The 17,852-nt window shown below is 43.1% G+C and overlaps 1 protein-coding gene across 1 annotated transcript in view; it reads right to left on the bottom strand.

The window, feature by feature from the left end:
* Positions 1 to 6,748: 6,748 nt before the first annotated feature.
* Positions 6,749 to 17,852, bottom strand: part of nt5dc1 (5'-nucleotidase domain containing 1) — a 644,476-nt gene continuing 633,372 nt past the window's right edge. The window contains exon 12 of the mRNA XM_078542226.1: positions 6,749 to 8,162. Coding sequence (XP_078398352.1) covers positions 8,041 to 8,162 — 122 coding nt within the window. The 3' untranslated portion in view covers positions 6,749 to 8,040. The remainder of the gene's footprint in view (positions 8,163 to 17,852) is intronic.

Below are 17,852 nucleotides of genomic sequence, written 5' to 3'. Positions count from 1 at the left end.
ACCACTACCCTCACACCTTCCCCTTCCTTCCGGAACCATGATAGGGTCCCCCTGGTCCTCACTTATCACCCCACCGACCTCCGCATTCAAAGGATCATCCTCCGCCACTTCCGCCAATTCCAACATGATGCCACCACCAAACACATCTTCCCCTCACCACCCCCTGTCAACATTCCGTAGGAACCATTCCCTCCGGGACACCCTGGTCCACTCCTCCAGCGCCACCAACACCTCATCCTCTTCCCACGGCAGCTTCCCATGCAAGAGGAGGTGGTGGCATAGTGGTATTGTCACTGGCCTACTATTCCAGAGTTCAAACCTGGGCTTGAATCCCACCACAGCAGGTGGTGAAATTTAAATTCAATAAAAAAATCTGGAATTAAAAGTCTGATGATGACCATGTCGATTGTTGTAAAAACCCATCTAATGCCCTTTAGGGAAAGAAATCTGCCACCCTTACCTGGTCTGGCCTACATATAACTCCAGACCCTCAGCAATGTGGTTGACTTTTAAAATGCCCTCTGAACAAGGGCCAGTTAGGGATGGGCAATAAGTGCTGGCCTAGCCAGTGACACCCACACATCCCATCCCATGAGGGAGCTGAGCACTGCCTGTGTGGGCTGGGGGGGTGTTGCCTGAGTCGGGGCCTGCACTCTCTGGCACATGCGTGTGAAAGAGTGCAGAAATCTCCTCGAGGCACAGGGCTGCCTCAGGGAGATTTGTTTAAGTTCAAAAATATTTAATAAAGGAAAAAAAAAATTTTAAGACATGCCCCCTCGTGTGAAACTGTCCCATGAGCTGGGACATGTATATTAATTTTATTTAAAAATTTTTATAAGACTTTAAAAACCTTCATGAAACCCCATCCTGCCCACGGATGAGGTTCCATGATAAACATGAAGGCTGCCTGGGCTCTTCGTCTGTCTGCCAAACTTAAAGTTGGACGGGCAGCTCAGTTAATTGTTTTAATTGATAGTTAACTGGCCTTAATAAGCCTTTGATAGTTTGGCGGGTGCGCAGCCGACTCGGATGCATGTCCGCCAAACTGAAAATCTGAATGACATGCGGTGATGTCGGGACGCACGCCCTATATGACAGTGCATCATTTTACGCCTCCTCGAGCGGGCCCCGTCTCCGTTCACCAAGCTGAAGATTCTGCCCTAGCTTGGGGTTTTACGCTATGACTGAATCTTGTGGCCCTCCTCAGTCATCTTTCTGAACCCTTATTATTCCGACCATATGAGGAGAGGAAGACAGAGGACGGTGTTATAACTAATGCCCAACCAATGTTTTGTGCAAGATCGAGACATAAACAGGGCAATAAATCCCAGATGTTCCTTAATGTAGAGTTAAAGTGAAAGGGTAACAATTTATTTGGCTCCTTGCCATCTATTTGCCAGGATACGTAAACCTAGTGTTCTGACAAATGCGATGCATAATATGCCAGAACCTCTAACATGCAAGTGAGGCTCCTCTGGAAACAAGAATTCATATTGGATGGTAGTTTAGGTTGGGTGATAGAAGATGGAAAAGAAAATCAAGCAAAGTGTAAAATGGGCTTGCAATTCACTAACATCTGGCATGCACCATTTATAACCCAAGGCAAATTTCATGGAAGTTGTATAGTTACTCTTGTGGAGTAAACACAAGAGTGAAGCCCCTCCCTCTCTGTAATCTCCTCCAGCCCCACAAACCCCTGAGATATCTGCGCTTATCTAATTCTGGCCTCCTGAGCATCCCCGATTTTAATTGCTCCATCAGTGGTGGCTGTGCCTTCAGCTGCCTAGGCCCTGAGCTCTTGCAGTGTCTCCTTAAACTCATCTACCTCTCTTTCCTCCATTAAGACGCTCCTTAAAACCTAAGACTTTGGCCAAGCTTTTGGCCACCTCCCTCATGTCACCTAATATCATTCAGTGTCAAATTGTGTTTTATAACACTCCTATGAAGTCTTATTATGTTAAGGCATTATATAAATATGTGTTGTTAAAAAAGCACCAACTTTCCTATTCATTTCAGTAACGTTTTTGCTTTTTACTTGAATTGATTTTCTCCTCCTCTTTACCTCATTTTTGGATGGCAGTAAGGTAATCTGCTGCTAGATGATCACAAACACTGTTTCTTGGTCATCTATTAGCAAAAGCATAAGACTAAGATAGTGTTTCTCTCGGTAATTTTCCTCTTCCTAATCTTCTTCGAGATTAATTTTTCCTCTGCTTTGTCTTCCCTCACCAACTGGGAAAACATGGATTAATTTCCATACCCTACAATTCTTTGGCATTGTATATTAGACTCTTAATAAAGTAATGCTTTGTGGTACTGAATTTTCTCTATTTTGATTAATATGGGCATTTTCCTCAAGGCAACTTCTAGGCCCAACTATTTTTAAATCCAATGACCTTCTTTCCATCCTTAAGATCAGAAGTAGTGATAATTGCACATTCAGCTCCATTTGCAATTCCTAGGACAATGAAACAGCTTGTACTGTGGAAAGACCTGAACAACATTCAGGCTTGGGCTGACAAGTGGCAAGCAACACTCGCACCACAGAATTGCTAGGCAATGAGCATCTCCATTAAGAGAAAATCCAAACATCACCCCTTGACATTACTATCACGTGGCAGATGATGTGTGCCAGGCAGGTCAATTCCACGACGGAAACTTGATCACGTGGTCACAACTGTTTTGCAATTTGTATTTTATTTCAAGATGTGTGCCTTCAATTCAGAAGTAATAAGACTCCCACAACTTCAAAGGTTTTTTAGAAAACAAAATTAAACATTTATTAACAAAAAAAATTTCAAGCACATACATAGGTCTACAAATTACTACTATAACTCCTAAAACCCCTAATTAATCTGGCTCCCAGTTACACCTCCATTAAGGCAACAATAAAAACAATTAGATTTAAACAGGCCCAGGCAAAGTAACACAATATCCTGGATAAGAGAATTCAAAATGAATTTTCTCAGCTTCGGTTCCTGTAGACAGCAATTTGATGCACAGCTGCTGGGGGCTTTTCACAATTGTTTTAGATCTTAGAATGCCTTCCTCCTTCTGACACATAGCTTCATCTCCTTTATACATATTTCTCCCTTTTCAGTGTAAATAGCATTGTTCTGATATGTCTTTGGAACTTTACCCCTCTCATAATACAAATCATTTCATAACACTAATTTTATCAGTAACCTTTGGGGAAAATAACACAGTTTGGCTTGGCTTCTTCTGGCTGGGTGTAGCATTTTACTATCTCTTTGAAATTCAAACTATTCTAATTTACCTAAAAATGCAAATTTTCCTTATACCTCACATTCTAAAACTTCAGCCATGTTTACCTATTTAGCATTTCAAACCTAGCTTCTTGTTGATAACTCAAAGCCTTCAGACCAGCTGTCTCCAATTCAATTACATCCCCCACACACACACATACACACAGAGGCCAGAATTTTTCCCTCGTCAGCCGTGCTTGGCGGGAGCGGTTGGGTAGCCGACCGCTGCCCGCGATCGGCTCTGCTCCTTGATTTCATACAGGCAAATTAAGGCCCGCCATGTGTGGATCGTGAGCAGCAGTGCTCAGTGCTACCTGTGCAGGTGGGGGGAGGAGGGAGACCGGGCCTGGCGTACAGTTCGCATATGCGTGCGAAAGACCGCTTCAAACTCCCTGAGACACGGGGCTGCCTCAGGGGGATTGAAGCGTATTTTAATAAAGACAGTAAAAATTTTTAAAAACATGTCCCCTCACATGACTGTCACATGAGCTGGGACATGTCTTTAATTCAAAAATAAAGTTTTTAGTTAATGTTTATTTGCTTTAGGAAACCTCAACCCGCTCGTGGATGGGTTTTCCTAAAAAATGTAAAGGCCGCTTGGCCTTTTCGCCTGCCCGCCAATTGTAAAGTTGTATGGGCTGCGTTAATTTGATTTTAATTAGCTTGTTAATGGCCTTTCAATTATCGGCGGGCACGCAGCTGACTCCCGCAGCGCCTGCCAAACGAAATATCGCACGAGTGCACAATGACGTCAGGACGCACGTCCGTCATCATCGTGCATCGTATTGAGTTCGGGCGTGCGTCTGCACACCGAACGTAAAATTCTGCCAGGAGAAACTAATCCAAACCCCAATTTTAACCTACCTTTACAATAAATCACAATAATATTATGAGAATTATTATATTTTTATGACAACATTCAATGGCAACACCATTACTGAATCCTCTACTATCAAGATCTTGGGGTATGCCATTGACCAGAAACTCACTGGACCACTGAAATAAATGCCATAGCTAACAGAGCAGGTCTGAGGCTGAATATTCTGTAGAAAATGACATTCTTAACTCACATTAACCCTCTACATCACCGATATGGCACAAATCATTGGTTTGATAGTGTACAATGCAGTTGCCTAGATGTGTGCAGCTTCAGAAATACTGAAGAAGCTCCACATAATACAGGACAAAGCTGTCCGCTTGATCAGAAGTTCATTCAATGCCTTTAACATCCACTCCCTCCACCATCAGCACATTGTGGCTATCGTGTGTCAACTATTTATAGAATGCACTGCAGCAATTTACATCCTCTCTGACAGTACTTCCCAAACTTGTGACCTCCACCACCTAGGAAAACAGCACAAGGCACATGGGAACACCATTACCTCCAGGTTCCCCTCCAAATAAATCACACACCATTCAAACCTGGACATACAGTGCAGTTCCTTAATCATCACTGGGTGAAAATCCTGGAACTCCCTGACAGCACTGTGGGAGCACCTTCACCATACAGCTGCAGTGGTTCAAGAAGGCTCACCACATGATTAAATGTGAAGTTATTCACTTTGGCAGAAAAAACCAGAAAGGCAGCATATTTCTTAAATGGTAAGAGGTTGGGAAATTCAGGTGTTCAAAGGGACCTGGGTGTCCTTGTTCATGAGTCACTAAAAGTTAGCATGCAAGTGCAGCAAGTAATTAGGAAGGCAAATGACATGTTCGTCTTCACCGCAAGGGAATTTGAGTACAGGAGTAAAGGTGTCTTGCTGCAGTTGTACAGAGATTTGGCGAGACCTCACCTGGAGCATTGTGTACAGTTTTGCACCCCTTATTTAAGGAGGGATATACTTGCCATAGAGGGAGTCCAACGGAGGCTCGTCAGATTAATCCCTGGGATGGCAGGATTGTCTTATGAGGAGAGATTGATGAGACTTGGTCTAGAGTTTTGAAGAGTGAGGGGTGACCTAATTGGAACTTACAAAATTCTTGGAGGGCGTGACAGGGTGGATGTAGATGTTTCCCCTGGCTGATGAGTCTAAAATCAGGGGACATAATCTCAGGATAAGGGGTAGGCCATTTAAGACTGAGATGAGGTAGAATCTCTTCAATCAGAGTATGGTGAATCTTTGGAATTCTCTACCCCAGAGGGCTGTGGAAACTCAATCATTGAGCATGTTCAAAACAGAAATCGATAGATTTCTGAAGACATCAAGGGATAATGGAAATAGTGTGGGAAAGTGGTGTTGAGGTAGATGATCAACCATGATCTAATTGAATGGTGGAACACGTTCAATGAGCTGAATGGCCTACTCCTATTCCTATGTTCCTACCACATCCTCCGGATGGACAATGTGTTTTCCCATGGATGCCCATATCCTGAGAATTATTTTTTAAAAATTGTCTTTTATTGAAGTGTATAGCTTATTGGATTGTGGTATAATCCTGGACATATATGGTGTTGTGGATTGTGTGTTATTTAGATGTGCGTGGCTTGTATACTGCATTGATCATCTTGATATTACTAATCTGTGACAAGCCTGAACTTTTTGATGGTCACACGCATAGGCTTCAATCACTTGGGGTTGAAAGTAAGGTTTGGGGGAGGGGTGATGAGGAAGTTGGGGCTTGTGTGCTCCCTCTGTGCACTCTGAAATCCTGGCTACATCCATTGGTTGGTCTGAGATTTCCTTTAAGTATGCAGTCTTGTTTGTGGAGGTGGGAGTGTGTGGAACAAATCTACTCAAAGGGGGTCCCCGCTTCCTGTAGCTTTTGCAAGGCCAGTTGGAAGTCTGTCACTTACAGATTGGCAAAATGTCGTACATGCATTTGCTTCTCCTGTGTAAATTCTAGAGAAATCCTAGATGGCAAATTTATGATTGAACAATAAAATCACAAAAGAAGCTGAAACATTAAACAAGGATCCATTTAGAAGCTGTTTCCTTTAAGGGAGACTTTCCTTCATCCAGAGTGCAGAGAAACAGCAAACGGGACAGTGGTCCAGTGTACCAGGTCTGTCTGCATTCTGCTGCCCTAAAGTTTCCAGGGTATTTTCCATGACTAATAATTAGGCCCAGTTGGAGGCCTAGCACTTCTTTATAAATGAGGTAAGATGCAGAGTTCATGGGGTCCCACCTCATTTTCTGATGATTACCACAATTTGATGCTTCATTGGAAGGATCCTGAAGATATCTGTCAACATTTTCTTATCTCTGGACCTCTGTAGTTTCTGGGGGCATGCCAAAGGAAGCAAGTGCAAAAATGTTTAGTGCACCCTCTCCACCACCAACCCAGGATGATCAGAGTGTTCTGATCAGAAGTGGTCTCTCAAGCCTGTGGTTGAGTTCCCGTTTTCTGCTTGACTTTGCTGATCGACTGTTTCTTGTTTTCTGAAGGTCTGAATTGAAAGACCTGAGCTTTGAAACCGTAAAACTGCACATTAAAGTAGAGCTGTAAACATTGCTCCTGAAGTATTGAGTTATGGTACACAGTTTTTTTTTGTAGCTTTTTATTTTAATGTACAAAACCAAAGATGAAGCTGATGTTTACATATTATTGATTGACTTACAGCCCACATCACTTTAACAAAGTACATCTGGATCCGATTAGGATCTATAATATGTTGTTGAACATGTCCAGAATTATGCAGTTACTGAGAACTGAAGCAGAGTACAATATGTGCATCCAACAACCATAGAGGTCAACATTTTTCTACAAATACTATAATTTCAATTTAATCAACTGTTTGTCAGATCTATTCACTAAATATTGAAAAATACTTCTATTAATGTCGAAAATCAACATTTGCAAACTTTTTTTACGTTGCACAATACAATTGTTTTGTGTTGACTTTGTTCCCTTTTAGTACTACTGTTCCTTTCCCATGTCTGTAAGCTTGAAGATGCCATGACATAACTGATTACATATTTGCCTCAGTAGTCATGTCGGGGAAATTCAACAATTAACGCTCAATTGATTTTTGCTGCTTCTAAAGAGTTTTGTGGTCGACAGGATAGAATCAGCAAAATAATATTCCCGTCCGCGACTTTATACTTGTGTTTAATGTGAGGTTTTTATTTTGTACTGGTGTTGTATATCACTAACATATACAACAGTGTAGCGTGTTTCTAAATAGACAACCCAGTCACCAACCAAATGGCAATACATGGTTGATGCAGCTTAATTGGGTCATGGGTAATATGGCTCATAGGGCATCACTTCTAGGACATCAATTTGGTTCCAATGTATATCAATACAAGTGGACTGTAGAACTTTTGCTTGTTCACTTCATGAAAAAATACATGGTAAATATTTTTAAAAATTTTAACAAACACATGATCAAATAAATCACATCAAAACACATCATTGCATTACTTGGGTGTGACTTTATTGTAACTAAATGATGCACAGTTCTGACTTTTCTCCTTTGTGAAACAAAAAAATAAAGGATTATCAAACATTCTTCATTAATACAGTGCCCCTGTAATAAATGGAATGACGTTACTTCCAACAGTGTCACAATCAACAGGCCTGAACTATATTTAGACTGATTAATGCTACCCTTACAACCAATAACACTAAAAGAGGAATTTAAAAAAAGTAAAGATATAACAGCTTTTTAAAAAATAAAACCATCAGTATAGCTGATTCTAAATGCACTTAAACAGTACAGAAACTTCTCTTACAGAGGTAACACACAGTAGCCACACTAGAGACAAAACATGTGTTGCTTTGCAGAGGATCTTGCTTTTCTTCACAGGCTGAGGTAACAGCTCTTGCATGCTTATTCTTGTGTTATTGGTTCACTGGGTCTTGGAGCAAGGGCTGCCGGAGGCCTTGGATAGTAACCTGTGAACCTTGGTTTATCTGGACAAAACCTGGGGAATTTGTGGTCAAGTGACAAGTCTGCAAAGAAAAAAAATGATACATTCTTAAGGCTAACTTGACAAGTTATTTTTAGTAGAATCAGTTTGCATGGATAAAAATGTTATGTGAGAACAGTATCACACTGGAAATGTAAATTGAAACTCAAATCAATACATCGGAGTTTCCTGCTAATTTTCTGAATCCAAATGTAGCTATAATAGTACCATGATGTTGCTGCTACTTTATCAAGATATCAATTGGATAAGTTAGATTCAATGACCCAGATGAACTTGCAGAGATTTCATGAAATCAATTCACTTTACAAGTACTTTGTAGTATCCTTTTAAGCAAATTAGACAAAATACCCACAGAAACCATAAATGGGCAAGGTCACCTTTCAAATCTTATTAGAAACTACAAATAACACAGCATATCTTTTAATTATTTGCACCATTAAATAAAGTCATCTTCTTCGTGTAACCATCAAACCAGTGTAGCTCAAGGATATAATAATTTCCCTGTATCACTAGCAACAGGGACGTCCATTAACCCACTTCTGTTAGATAACGATGCAAAGTCAAAATTACAAGAAACTAGTCCTAGTGCCTTATATGATAAAGAAAACAAAGTATTTGTTTGCTGGCTGTGGGTGCCAAGATTGTTAAAATACAATGCTCCGATTTTATTGTGAATATTTTGATAGTAAACGTCTAGTAAAGCTACACAGCACAAATCTAAATTATCTATGTAGATAAAAGTTTTGTTTTAAATGATAAATTACTGGACTCGACTGGATATTTTAATAAAGTAAATTGTTATAGTCACAATATGTAATCTGTCATTTGAAAACAATTAGGAAATTTAGATTTAAGTGCAGCTGTTCTTAAAAAGTTCTAACTACACAAAAAGGAATTGGCAGGGGGAAACACTTGCGACCAATATCCAAATATATTCGGCATTAGTCATCATCCTACCCTTGGAGAACTGCCAGTTTCTTATAGTGCTAGGAGAAGATACACATCCTAGTTGAAGTGAAAAATATTGTACATTACTATTTCACAAATACAAAATTGTATTATTTTGCTGCAAAAAATATCACTGAAGCTCTTAGATGGCTAACTTGGCTATTATGAACACAATTTTGTTGTAGTTTAAGCAAAAAAAGTTTGAATTAAGAGATACTGGGTGAGAAAATGATGGCAATATCGATGGTGCCTCTGTAATGCCCACCCAAGGTCACATCCAAAAGGCCAGAACCTTATTCATATGCAAGCCTCATTTAAATTTTAACTTCAAGCTCTGGTAACAATGGGAGGTAAGGCTTGATTTGGGAATGGATCTGGGGGAGGAAGTGAAATTGGGGCGGCAGTAGGTCAGACGATGTGTGTGAGGCCAGGGGGGAGTGTCAAGGCTCTGCCTGGTGCTACGAAAATCTTTAAAGGAATACTTGACTTTGCTGCAGGACTCTGGGGTTCCTGAAAAAAACTCACATCATCATGCACTACCCAATTCCTCAAGCAAATTACAATTCCCAGATTTGCATATTTAAACAGTCTCCCGCTGATCTTGGGTGGGAGTTTTGGCCGCGCATTTAAAGGTCTGGCGTAAAATTTCAATCAAGCCAGCAGACGAGTGTCCACAATCCCCAGCAGACGAGTGTCCACAATCCCCAGCAGACGAGTGTCCACAATCCCCGGCAGACGAGTGTCCACAATCCCCGGCAGACGAGTGTCCACAATCCCCGGCAGACGAGTGTCCACAATCCCCGGCAGACGAGTGTCCACAATCCCCGGCAGACGAGTGTCCACAATCCCCAGCAGACGAGTGTCCACAATCCCCAGCAGACGAGTGTCCACAATCCCCAGCAGACGAGTGTCCACAATCCCCGGCAGACGAGTGTCCACAATCCCCAGCAGACGAGTGACCACAATCCCCAGCAGATGAGTGTCCACAATCCCCAGCAGACTTTCCTCTGCTCTTCAACAGATTTTCTGGCAAAAATCGTGCTGAGTTGTAAATCCTTCCACCTCCCCGCCTGCTTTATCTTTTCCTAATATCAGATCCAACAGCAAGGGAATAACATTAAGAGTAACTCTACTACTTAAAAGGTCAACTGCTATTTAACAACAGGAAATCCCATTGTTCTGTTCCAAACAAATAATTAGGTATATTGCTGAACATATGTCATTGCATCATATAAAGTTTTTTGCACAACAAAAAAATTGCACTTTCAGTGGAAAAGAAACCCAAGAGCCAGGATTTTCCATGCCCACTGGCATTAGGCATGTTTGGTGGCATGAGCGGACAATATGGCGCAATCAATTTCACCATGGCGTGAAACCAGTTTGCGATCGTTTGCTCAGCCCGTCAACGGCGGGCCGCGTTTTCCGCCATTGGACATTGGGAACTTCATTGTAATACATCAGCATATAATTATAAGGCTAGCCGCTCTCGCCACCAGCTGCACCCCCCCACCCCCACCCCAACCCCCACTCGCTGGATTATCTGCCCGCCGATGTGTTTCATAACAGCATATGAAAGGCGTGCAGTGGTGAGCTGCAATTTATGGGGAAACTCTTTCGAGTTATCAACAGTCACAGATTGCAACTCTTTCGAGTACAATCACAGTTCTTGGTTTCCAGGAGTGGGACATGAACCCACAACCCTCTGATTCAAAGGCGAGGGTGCTATGAACTGAGCCACAGCTGACACCTCCGCAATGGGGAACTTGGAGGCAAGTGGAGTACACAGCAACGATGTGTAGCGCTCGCCAGGGTCATCAGGCATTCACATGAGGGTTTCCAATCTCCACTCTCCAGTTCCCATTGTCTTGTTAGGATGAAAGTTGATTAAAGTCCAGCACTTTACATTTTAATGCCTTCCTTTCAAGAAAGTCCCTGTTTGAAATGGATCTTGACATGTTCCAGGTATGAAATTCCATGCAACAGGTCTGCAGTGCAATACATATAGAAATTTTTCAGAGAAATGGTCAACTTACAGTATTAGACATCACTTTACTCATGACAACCATTTTTTGATCAGAGGCTTTTCTTGTATATTTTTTTAAAACTGTTCTTTGAACAGTTCAATATGTCTGTGGTTAGCTGGTGAAGTTGTAGGTAGACCTCACTCAGTCGCAGGCTGGAATTTTCCATACCTGCCGGCATCAGGCGTGCTCGATGGTGTGAGCGGACAATATGACGCGATCGGTTTTATGACGGCATGAAACCAGCTCACGATGGTCCGCTCAGCCCACCAATGGCGGGCTGCATTTCCCGCCATTGGACATCGGGAACCTCATTGTAATACATCTTGTTACGATCCCAGCTGAGGTTACCCCTGGACAAGCCTGATCCCAGAGTGGAACCCAACTTGATAGATCCTAACTTTTATTTGTTTGTTTAGACACGTGGAGAGTAGCTACTGAACAGAGTCACAGGAGTCAGCTGATGAACTTTTAACAAAAGAATAAAACATTTATTCAACAAGAAAAGATGAACTATATTACAATACTCCCTCGCCCGCAACTATACCTTGACAGATATATATAGATTTGCAAGGATAACACCAGTTACAAAAGCTATCTTATACTCTAATGTTCACAGTAAGTACCCAGTCCATGTAAACCTATGGCACCCTGTGGTCAGACACATCACACTCTGAAACCAAGTGACAGATGTCACCTCAACCACATGCTATGGATCTCTCCTCAACTCTCCCCAGATGCTTGTTACACCGTGAGCCAACCAGTCTCACTGAATTCCGTCCTTCACACGAAGTATTCGAATCTCCACTCTCCAAAATCTCGTCTTGGAATCTTCTCCCAAACTGACATTTTCTCTCAGACACCTTCCATGAGGGTTCACCTCCAGGGATTCGAATTCTCCTTCTAATATTCCTCTTCCCTGGGCCACCACATGCATTCAAGCTGTCTTCCATGCACTCTCACCAACTCAGCCTTAACAGTACACCATTGCTTCACATGCTCATAGCAAATACAGACCTTCAGTGGTTTCTTTGAACCTTTTTGCTTCTTGCAAGCTGTTCTCATTTTAAATCTGAAGCTTGGAGCCTTTATCTCAGCCTCTCACTCTTAACTTCACTTAACAGGGCCTTTCCCCAGGTTCCTGTTTTTCCTTTAACTATAAGGTCTCCTTTGGACTTTCCCCTCTTCCGCTCTCCTGGATTTTTGGGGTTTGTCTCCGCTTGGAACCTTTTTGTTCTTTTGGGAAATCTGCAGTTCCCTCTCCCAGTGTCCAGTGTCTCTGGGGTCCTGGCTTCAACTGGACTTAAAGCTGCTGTTTCTTTAGTTCTGTGTGTAAGTCTGTGGGAAGAACATGCCTATCTGTTCCCCCTGTTGCTATGCAACAGCACTATTCTTTCTACTCTTGTGTGTTTACTTTTACTTTATAGGGATCATAAACTTCTCATTAGGAATGCAAGCAGCCTTTTAAAGTGAAACTAAAACTACATTTGCCCTTTCGTAACACACAGAAATACAAATCAAACTTAAACTTTAAAGCTAAAATTCATTCATAACGCCCACAAATACAAATATAACTTACTTAAACTATCTCTATTTCCTAACAATCTGCACATCATTATCAGGCCTGCCCGCCGGAATCGTCCCCTTCCTGCTGGATCGTCCGCCCACGTCGGTGGGAAAGCACGCTGACATGTTTCACAACAGCATATAAAAGGTGTGCACTTGGTGGGCTGCACTTTGAGGGGAACTCGGAAGTGAGTATACAGTAACGTTGAGCAGTGCTCACCAGGGTCGCTTGCTGGACTTCAAGCTTAAGGTGTGTTGGCGGGGGGGGGAGTGCAAGGGCAGCCTTCGGGTTGGGGGTAGGGTGGGTGAGGGAAGCGGCCACGCATTAGGGACACCTTATATAAAGTGACTATTCCTCTGCAGCTGAGACAGTTCAGACGCAGCCATTGATATGATTGGAGTCAGGCTTCTAGCTTATCTGCCCATTCAAGCAACGTAGAGGCATCAAAGTGCCAGCAAGTGCTCCAGTGCTTTTCACCCCTCGAGCGCAGACCGGGCGTTTTAGTGGACTGCAGAACAGTTGAACGACTGAGCTGCCCATCCTGCTGCCAGAGGTTGGGTAGAGGACATCGCAGTGGGCCTTCACGGCATCCAAAAGGCGCTTCAGTGACATGTCGCTAAACCTGGGGGCACAGTCTTTTTGCCTTTCATGGACATCTTCCCTGCAGCAGTCGTGGGCTGGAAGCACTGAGATGTGTGCATGCGACTGGGCTTTAAATTTGGTGCCCGGCATGATGAAGCCACGAGGCGATGGCACGGCAGGCGAATGAGAGCCTGCCCGCCCTGGAAACGGCGTGTTTCCTGGGAATGGATAAGTAATGCGGCGGGTTGGGAAAATACGTTGTGAAAACCCGCCATCGCGGTCGGCGGCTAAAAGAAATTTGGGACGATTCAGCCCACAGTTTCCTGACGTCGTGACACAGCGTACATGCAAAAACTAATGCTGTGTTTCTGGATAATGTCACCAAGGGCAGCATGTGGATGAGAAATAGGAGGTGGCCAAGGATGGGGCCTTGGGGACACCAGAGGTAATGGTGCAGGGATGGGAAGAGAAGCCATTGCAATTACACTCTGGCTACGATTAGATAGATAAGAATGGAACCAGGTGATGCAGTCTCAACCAGTTAGACGACAGTGGAGAGGCATTGGGGGTGGATGGTGTGGTCAACCATTTATCTTAATCACCCTTAGCTTTTATAAAAATTAAAATCTCCTCAATCAGTCGTGATCTTATTGAATGGCGGAGCAGTCTCGAGGGGCCAAATGGCCTACTTCTGCTCCTAATTCATACGTTCGTATGTTCTTCCCCTCTGGTTCTTTTGCCAATTACCTTAAACCTGTCTGGTCACCAATCCTTCTGGCAGTGGAAATAATTTCTCCCTATCAACTCTGTCAAAATTTTGAAAACCTCTACCTAATCTCCTCTTACCCTTTACTGTTCTAAGAAGAGCAATCTCCGCTTCTCCAATTTCTACATACAGCTAAAGATCGTCATCCCTGGTACCATCCTAGTAAATCTCCTCTGCACCCTCTCCAAGGCTCCAATAACCTTCCTCAAGCGTGATGCCCAGAAATGGACACAATACTCCAGCTGGACCTAAAGGTTTAGCATAACTTCCTTGCATTTGTATTCTAAGTGTAAAGCCAAGGACCCCATATGCTTTGTAATAGCCTTACAACCTTGTCCTGCCACCTTCAATGATTTGTATAAGTAAATCCCCAAGTCTTTCTGTTCCTGCATCCTCTGTAAAATTGTACTATTTAGTTTATATTCCCTCTCCTCATTCTTCCTTCAAAATGCATCATTCACATTTCTCTGCATTAAATTTCAGCTGTCCATTTTACTTGTCCATGTCCTCCTAAAATCTGTTACTATCCTTCTCATTGTTAACTACATTTCTGCAGTTTGTCATTTGCAAACTTTGAAATCATGCCCTGTATACCCAAGTCCAAGACTTTAATAATTATCAAAAAGTGCAATAATTGAAAGAAATTTTTTTAGTTACTCATTGCAACCCATCAGCAATTAGAGGCACCAAAAGGCCAACCTTTGCAACCTGTGATGGACATATGAAGCAGAGAGTCAAATATGAAGCCGATTCATGATTGAACAACTCACGGTTTGTCCTTCACTGACATTTCTGACTGAAAACAACCTACTCCCAAAGTGTGCCGCTTCTTAACCTTTCATATCAAAGTAAGCACCAGTAGTGTAAATAACAGTGGAAAAAATAGCTCACACAAACGAATAAGTTCAAAGCTTCTAACACCATTTCTCATGACAGGTTTCAAATCTGAACATTGGCCAGAAATTTACCTATGTCGGGCGGGCAGGCTGGGCGGGAGTGAGCGTGGAGCCGATCGCTGCCCATGGTTGGCTGTGCGCCACCATTTTACGTGGGCAGGCCAATTAAGGCCCGCCCAACGTAAGATGCGTTCTGTAGCGCTCAGCGCCACCTATGCGGGTGGGGGGAGGAGGGAGAGTCGGGGCCTGCGAAAGAGCGCAGCAATTTCCCTGAGGCTCGGAGCTGCCTCAAGGAGATTAAGTACATATTGAAATTTTTTAATAAAGAAAGAGAAAAGTTATTTAGGTATGTCCCCTCATGTGACAGTGTCACATGAGCTGGGACATGTTTGTCAATTTAGCAAAATTTATTTATTGATTTTATTAAACCTTCAGGAAACCTCATCCTGCCCGCAGATGAGGTTTCCTGAAAAACGCGAAGGCCGTTTGAGCTCTTCGCCTGCCCGCCAAACTTAAGGTTGGACGGGCAGTGCTGTTAATTAGCCACATTACTTTCCTAATGTCCTTAATAGGCCTTTGACAGTTCGGCGGGCGTGCAGCCACCTCCTGTGTGCGCCCGCCGAACGAAATATCTAAATGACGCGCAATGACGTCAGGGCGCACGCCTGACGTCATCGTGTGTCATTTTGCACGTTGGCGTGTTGGGCCCCGCCCCCGCACGCCGACAGCAATATTCTGGCCATTATTTTAATTGAAAGATGAAATGTTTCATGTACTGTTCCTGTAGTCTTATTGATTAAAGATACCCCCTACACCTCAACCCCCTCCCATGGCACCTTCCCATGCAACCGCAGAAGGTGCAACATCTGCCCCTTCACTTCCCCTCTCCTCGCTGTCCAAGGGCCCAAACACTCCTTTCAAGTGAAGCAGCATTTCACTTGCACTTCCCTCAATTTAGTCTACTGCATTCGTTGCTCCCAATGCGGTTTCCTCTACATTGGAGAGACCAAACGCAGATTGGGTGACCGCTTTGTAGAACACCTTCGGTCTGTCCGCAAACATTACCCAGACCTCCCTGTCGCTTGCCATTTCAACACTCCACCCTGCTCTCATGCCCACATGTCCGTCCTTGGCCTGCTGCAGTGTTCCAGTGAAGCTCAACGCAAACTGGAGGAACAGCACCTCATCTTTCGACTAGGCACTTTACAACCTTCCGGACTGAATATTGAGTTCAACAATTTTAGATCATGAACTCTCTCCTCCATCCCCACCCCCTTTCCGATTTCACCCCCCCAGCTTTTTTTTCCAATAATTTATATAGATTTTTCTTTTCCCACCTATTTCCATTATTTTTAAATGTATTTCCATCCATTGTTTTATCTCTACCTTTTAGCCTATTTCGATTCCTTCCCCCCACCCCACCCCCACTAGGGCTATCTGTACCTTACTTGTCCTGCTTTCTACCCTTAATTAGCACATTCCTTAGATAATATCACTACCTTCAACACCTCTTTGTCCTTTTGTCTGTGACATCTTTTGGTTATCTCCACCTATCACTGGCTCTACTTGTCCCATCCCCCCTTAAACCAGCTTATATTTCACCTCTCTTCTATTTTTACTTAGTTCTGTTGAAGGGTCATTTGGACTCGAAACGTTAACTGTGTTCCTCTCCGTAGATGCTGCCAGACTTGCTGAGTTTTTCCAGGTATTTTTGTTTTTGTTTTGGATTTCCAGCATCCACAGTTTTTTGCTTTTATCTTAGTAAGAGAGGATATCGGTTAGCAGAGGCTGTATGGCTAGAATTGAGAAATAAAACAAGGTGTAAAGCTGTATTGGCAATTGTCCATAGGCCTCCTGACAGCAACAATGAAGTTGCAGAATCCATTAATTCGGAGATTAGAGAGGCTTGTAGCAAAAGTAAACTCATTTTAATGGAAGATTTCAGTTTTCATAAATATTGGGAAGACCAGAGCAGAGGGTAGTTTATTCATGTTAGTTTTCTGGACCAAAAGAGGTCAGGGCATGCTAGATTTAGTAATGAGTAATGAGCCAGACTTAGTTCGTAATTTAAAAGAGAACATTTATTTAACAATGAGTGTAATATGATCAAATTTAATGTTAGGTTTCAAAAGGAGAAACTTAATACAGTTACGAAAATTGTATATTTTGGAAAGGCCAACTTTAAGAGGATGAGACCGACTACAGCAAATAACTGCTCAAGACCATTGTTGGGTAAAATTACAGATGAAAAGTGGGAGACGTTCAAAAACATAATTTAGCTTAATATAGAGCCGGTATAGAGGAATAAGCTCTGCGTACCAAATAAAAGAGACATAGGGCTGAATTTTCCCCCCGTTGGGGGGGAGGTTGATGGGCGGGCGCGTACAGGCGTGCTTCCAATCGGAGGCGCGCCGCCATTTTGCATGGGCGGGCAAATTAAGGCCCGCCCAGCATGACGTCTGCACGGAAGCGCTATGTGCTCCCTGTGTGGGCAGGGGGGTGGAATCCCAAAATCAAGAGTGCACTCTTTCGCGCATGCGCATGAAAGAGCGCACTCATCTCCCTGAGGCTAAGTGCAGCCTCAGGGACATCGGCTCTAAATGTGAAAAAGACAAAAGTAGAAAAATAAAATTTCCCTTACATGGCCCCTAAGGTGACAGAGTTGGAACATGTCCATAATTTTCACAAAACCTTTATTTAAATTTTTAAAAGCCCACATGAAACCTCATCCCGCCCGTGGATGAGGTTTCATGTTTTTTCTAGTTACCGCCAGGGCTCCTGGCCTGCCCACCAACCTTAAGGTTGGACGGGCAGGTCCTTTAATTACTTAATTGACCCTGTCAATGGCCTCAATTGACCATTGACAGGTCGGTGGGCATGCAGCTGATTTTGTTCCACTCCCGCCTTCCTGAAAATTTAAATGGGGTGCGGT

Source organism: Cetorhinus maximus, chromosome 5 (assembly GCF_964194155.1).
Source record: "Cetorhinus maximus chromosome 5, sCetMax3.hap1.1, whole genome shotgun sequence".
Lineage (NCBI taxonomy): Eukaryota > Metazoa > Chordata > Chondrichthyes > Lamniformes > Cetorhinidae > Cetorhinus > Cetorhinus maximus.
The sequence above is the reverse complement of the archived record's forward strand: the minus strand, read 5'-3'. Positions and strand labels throughout refer to the sequence as shown.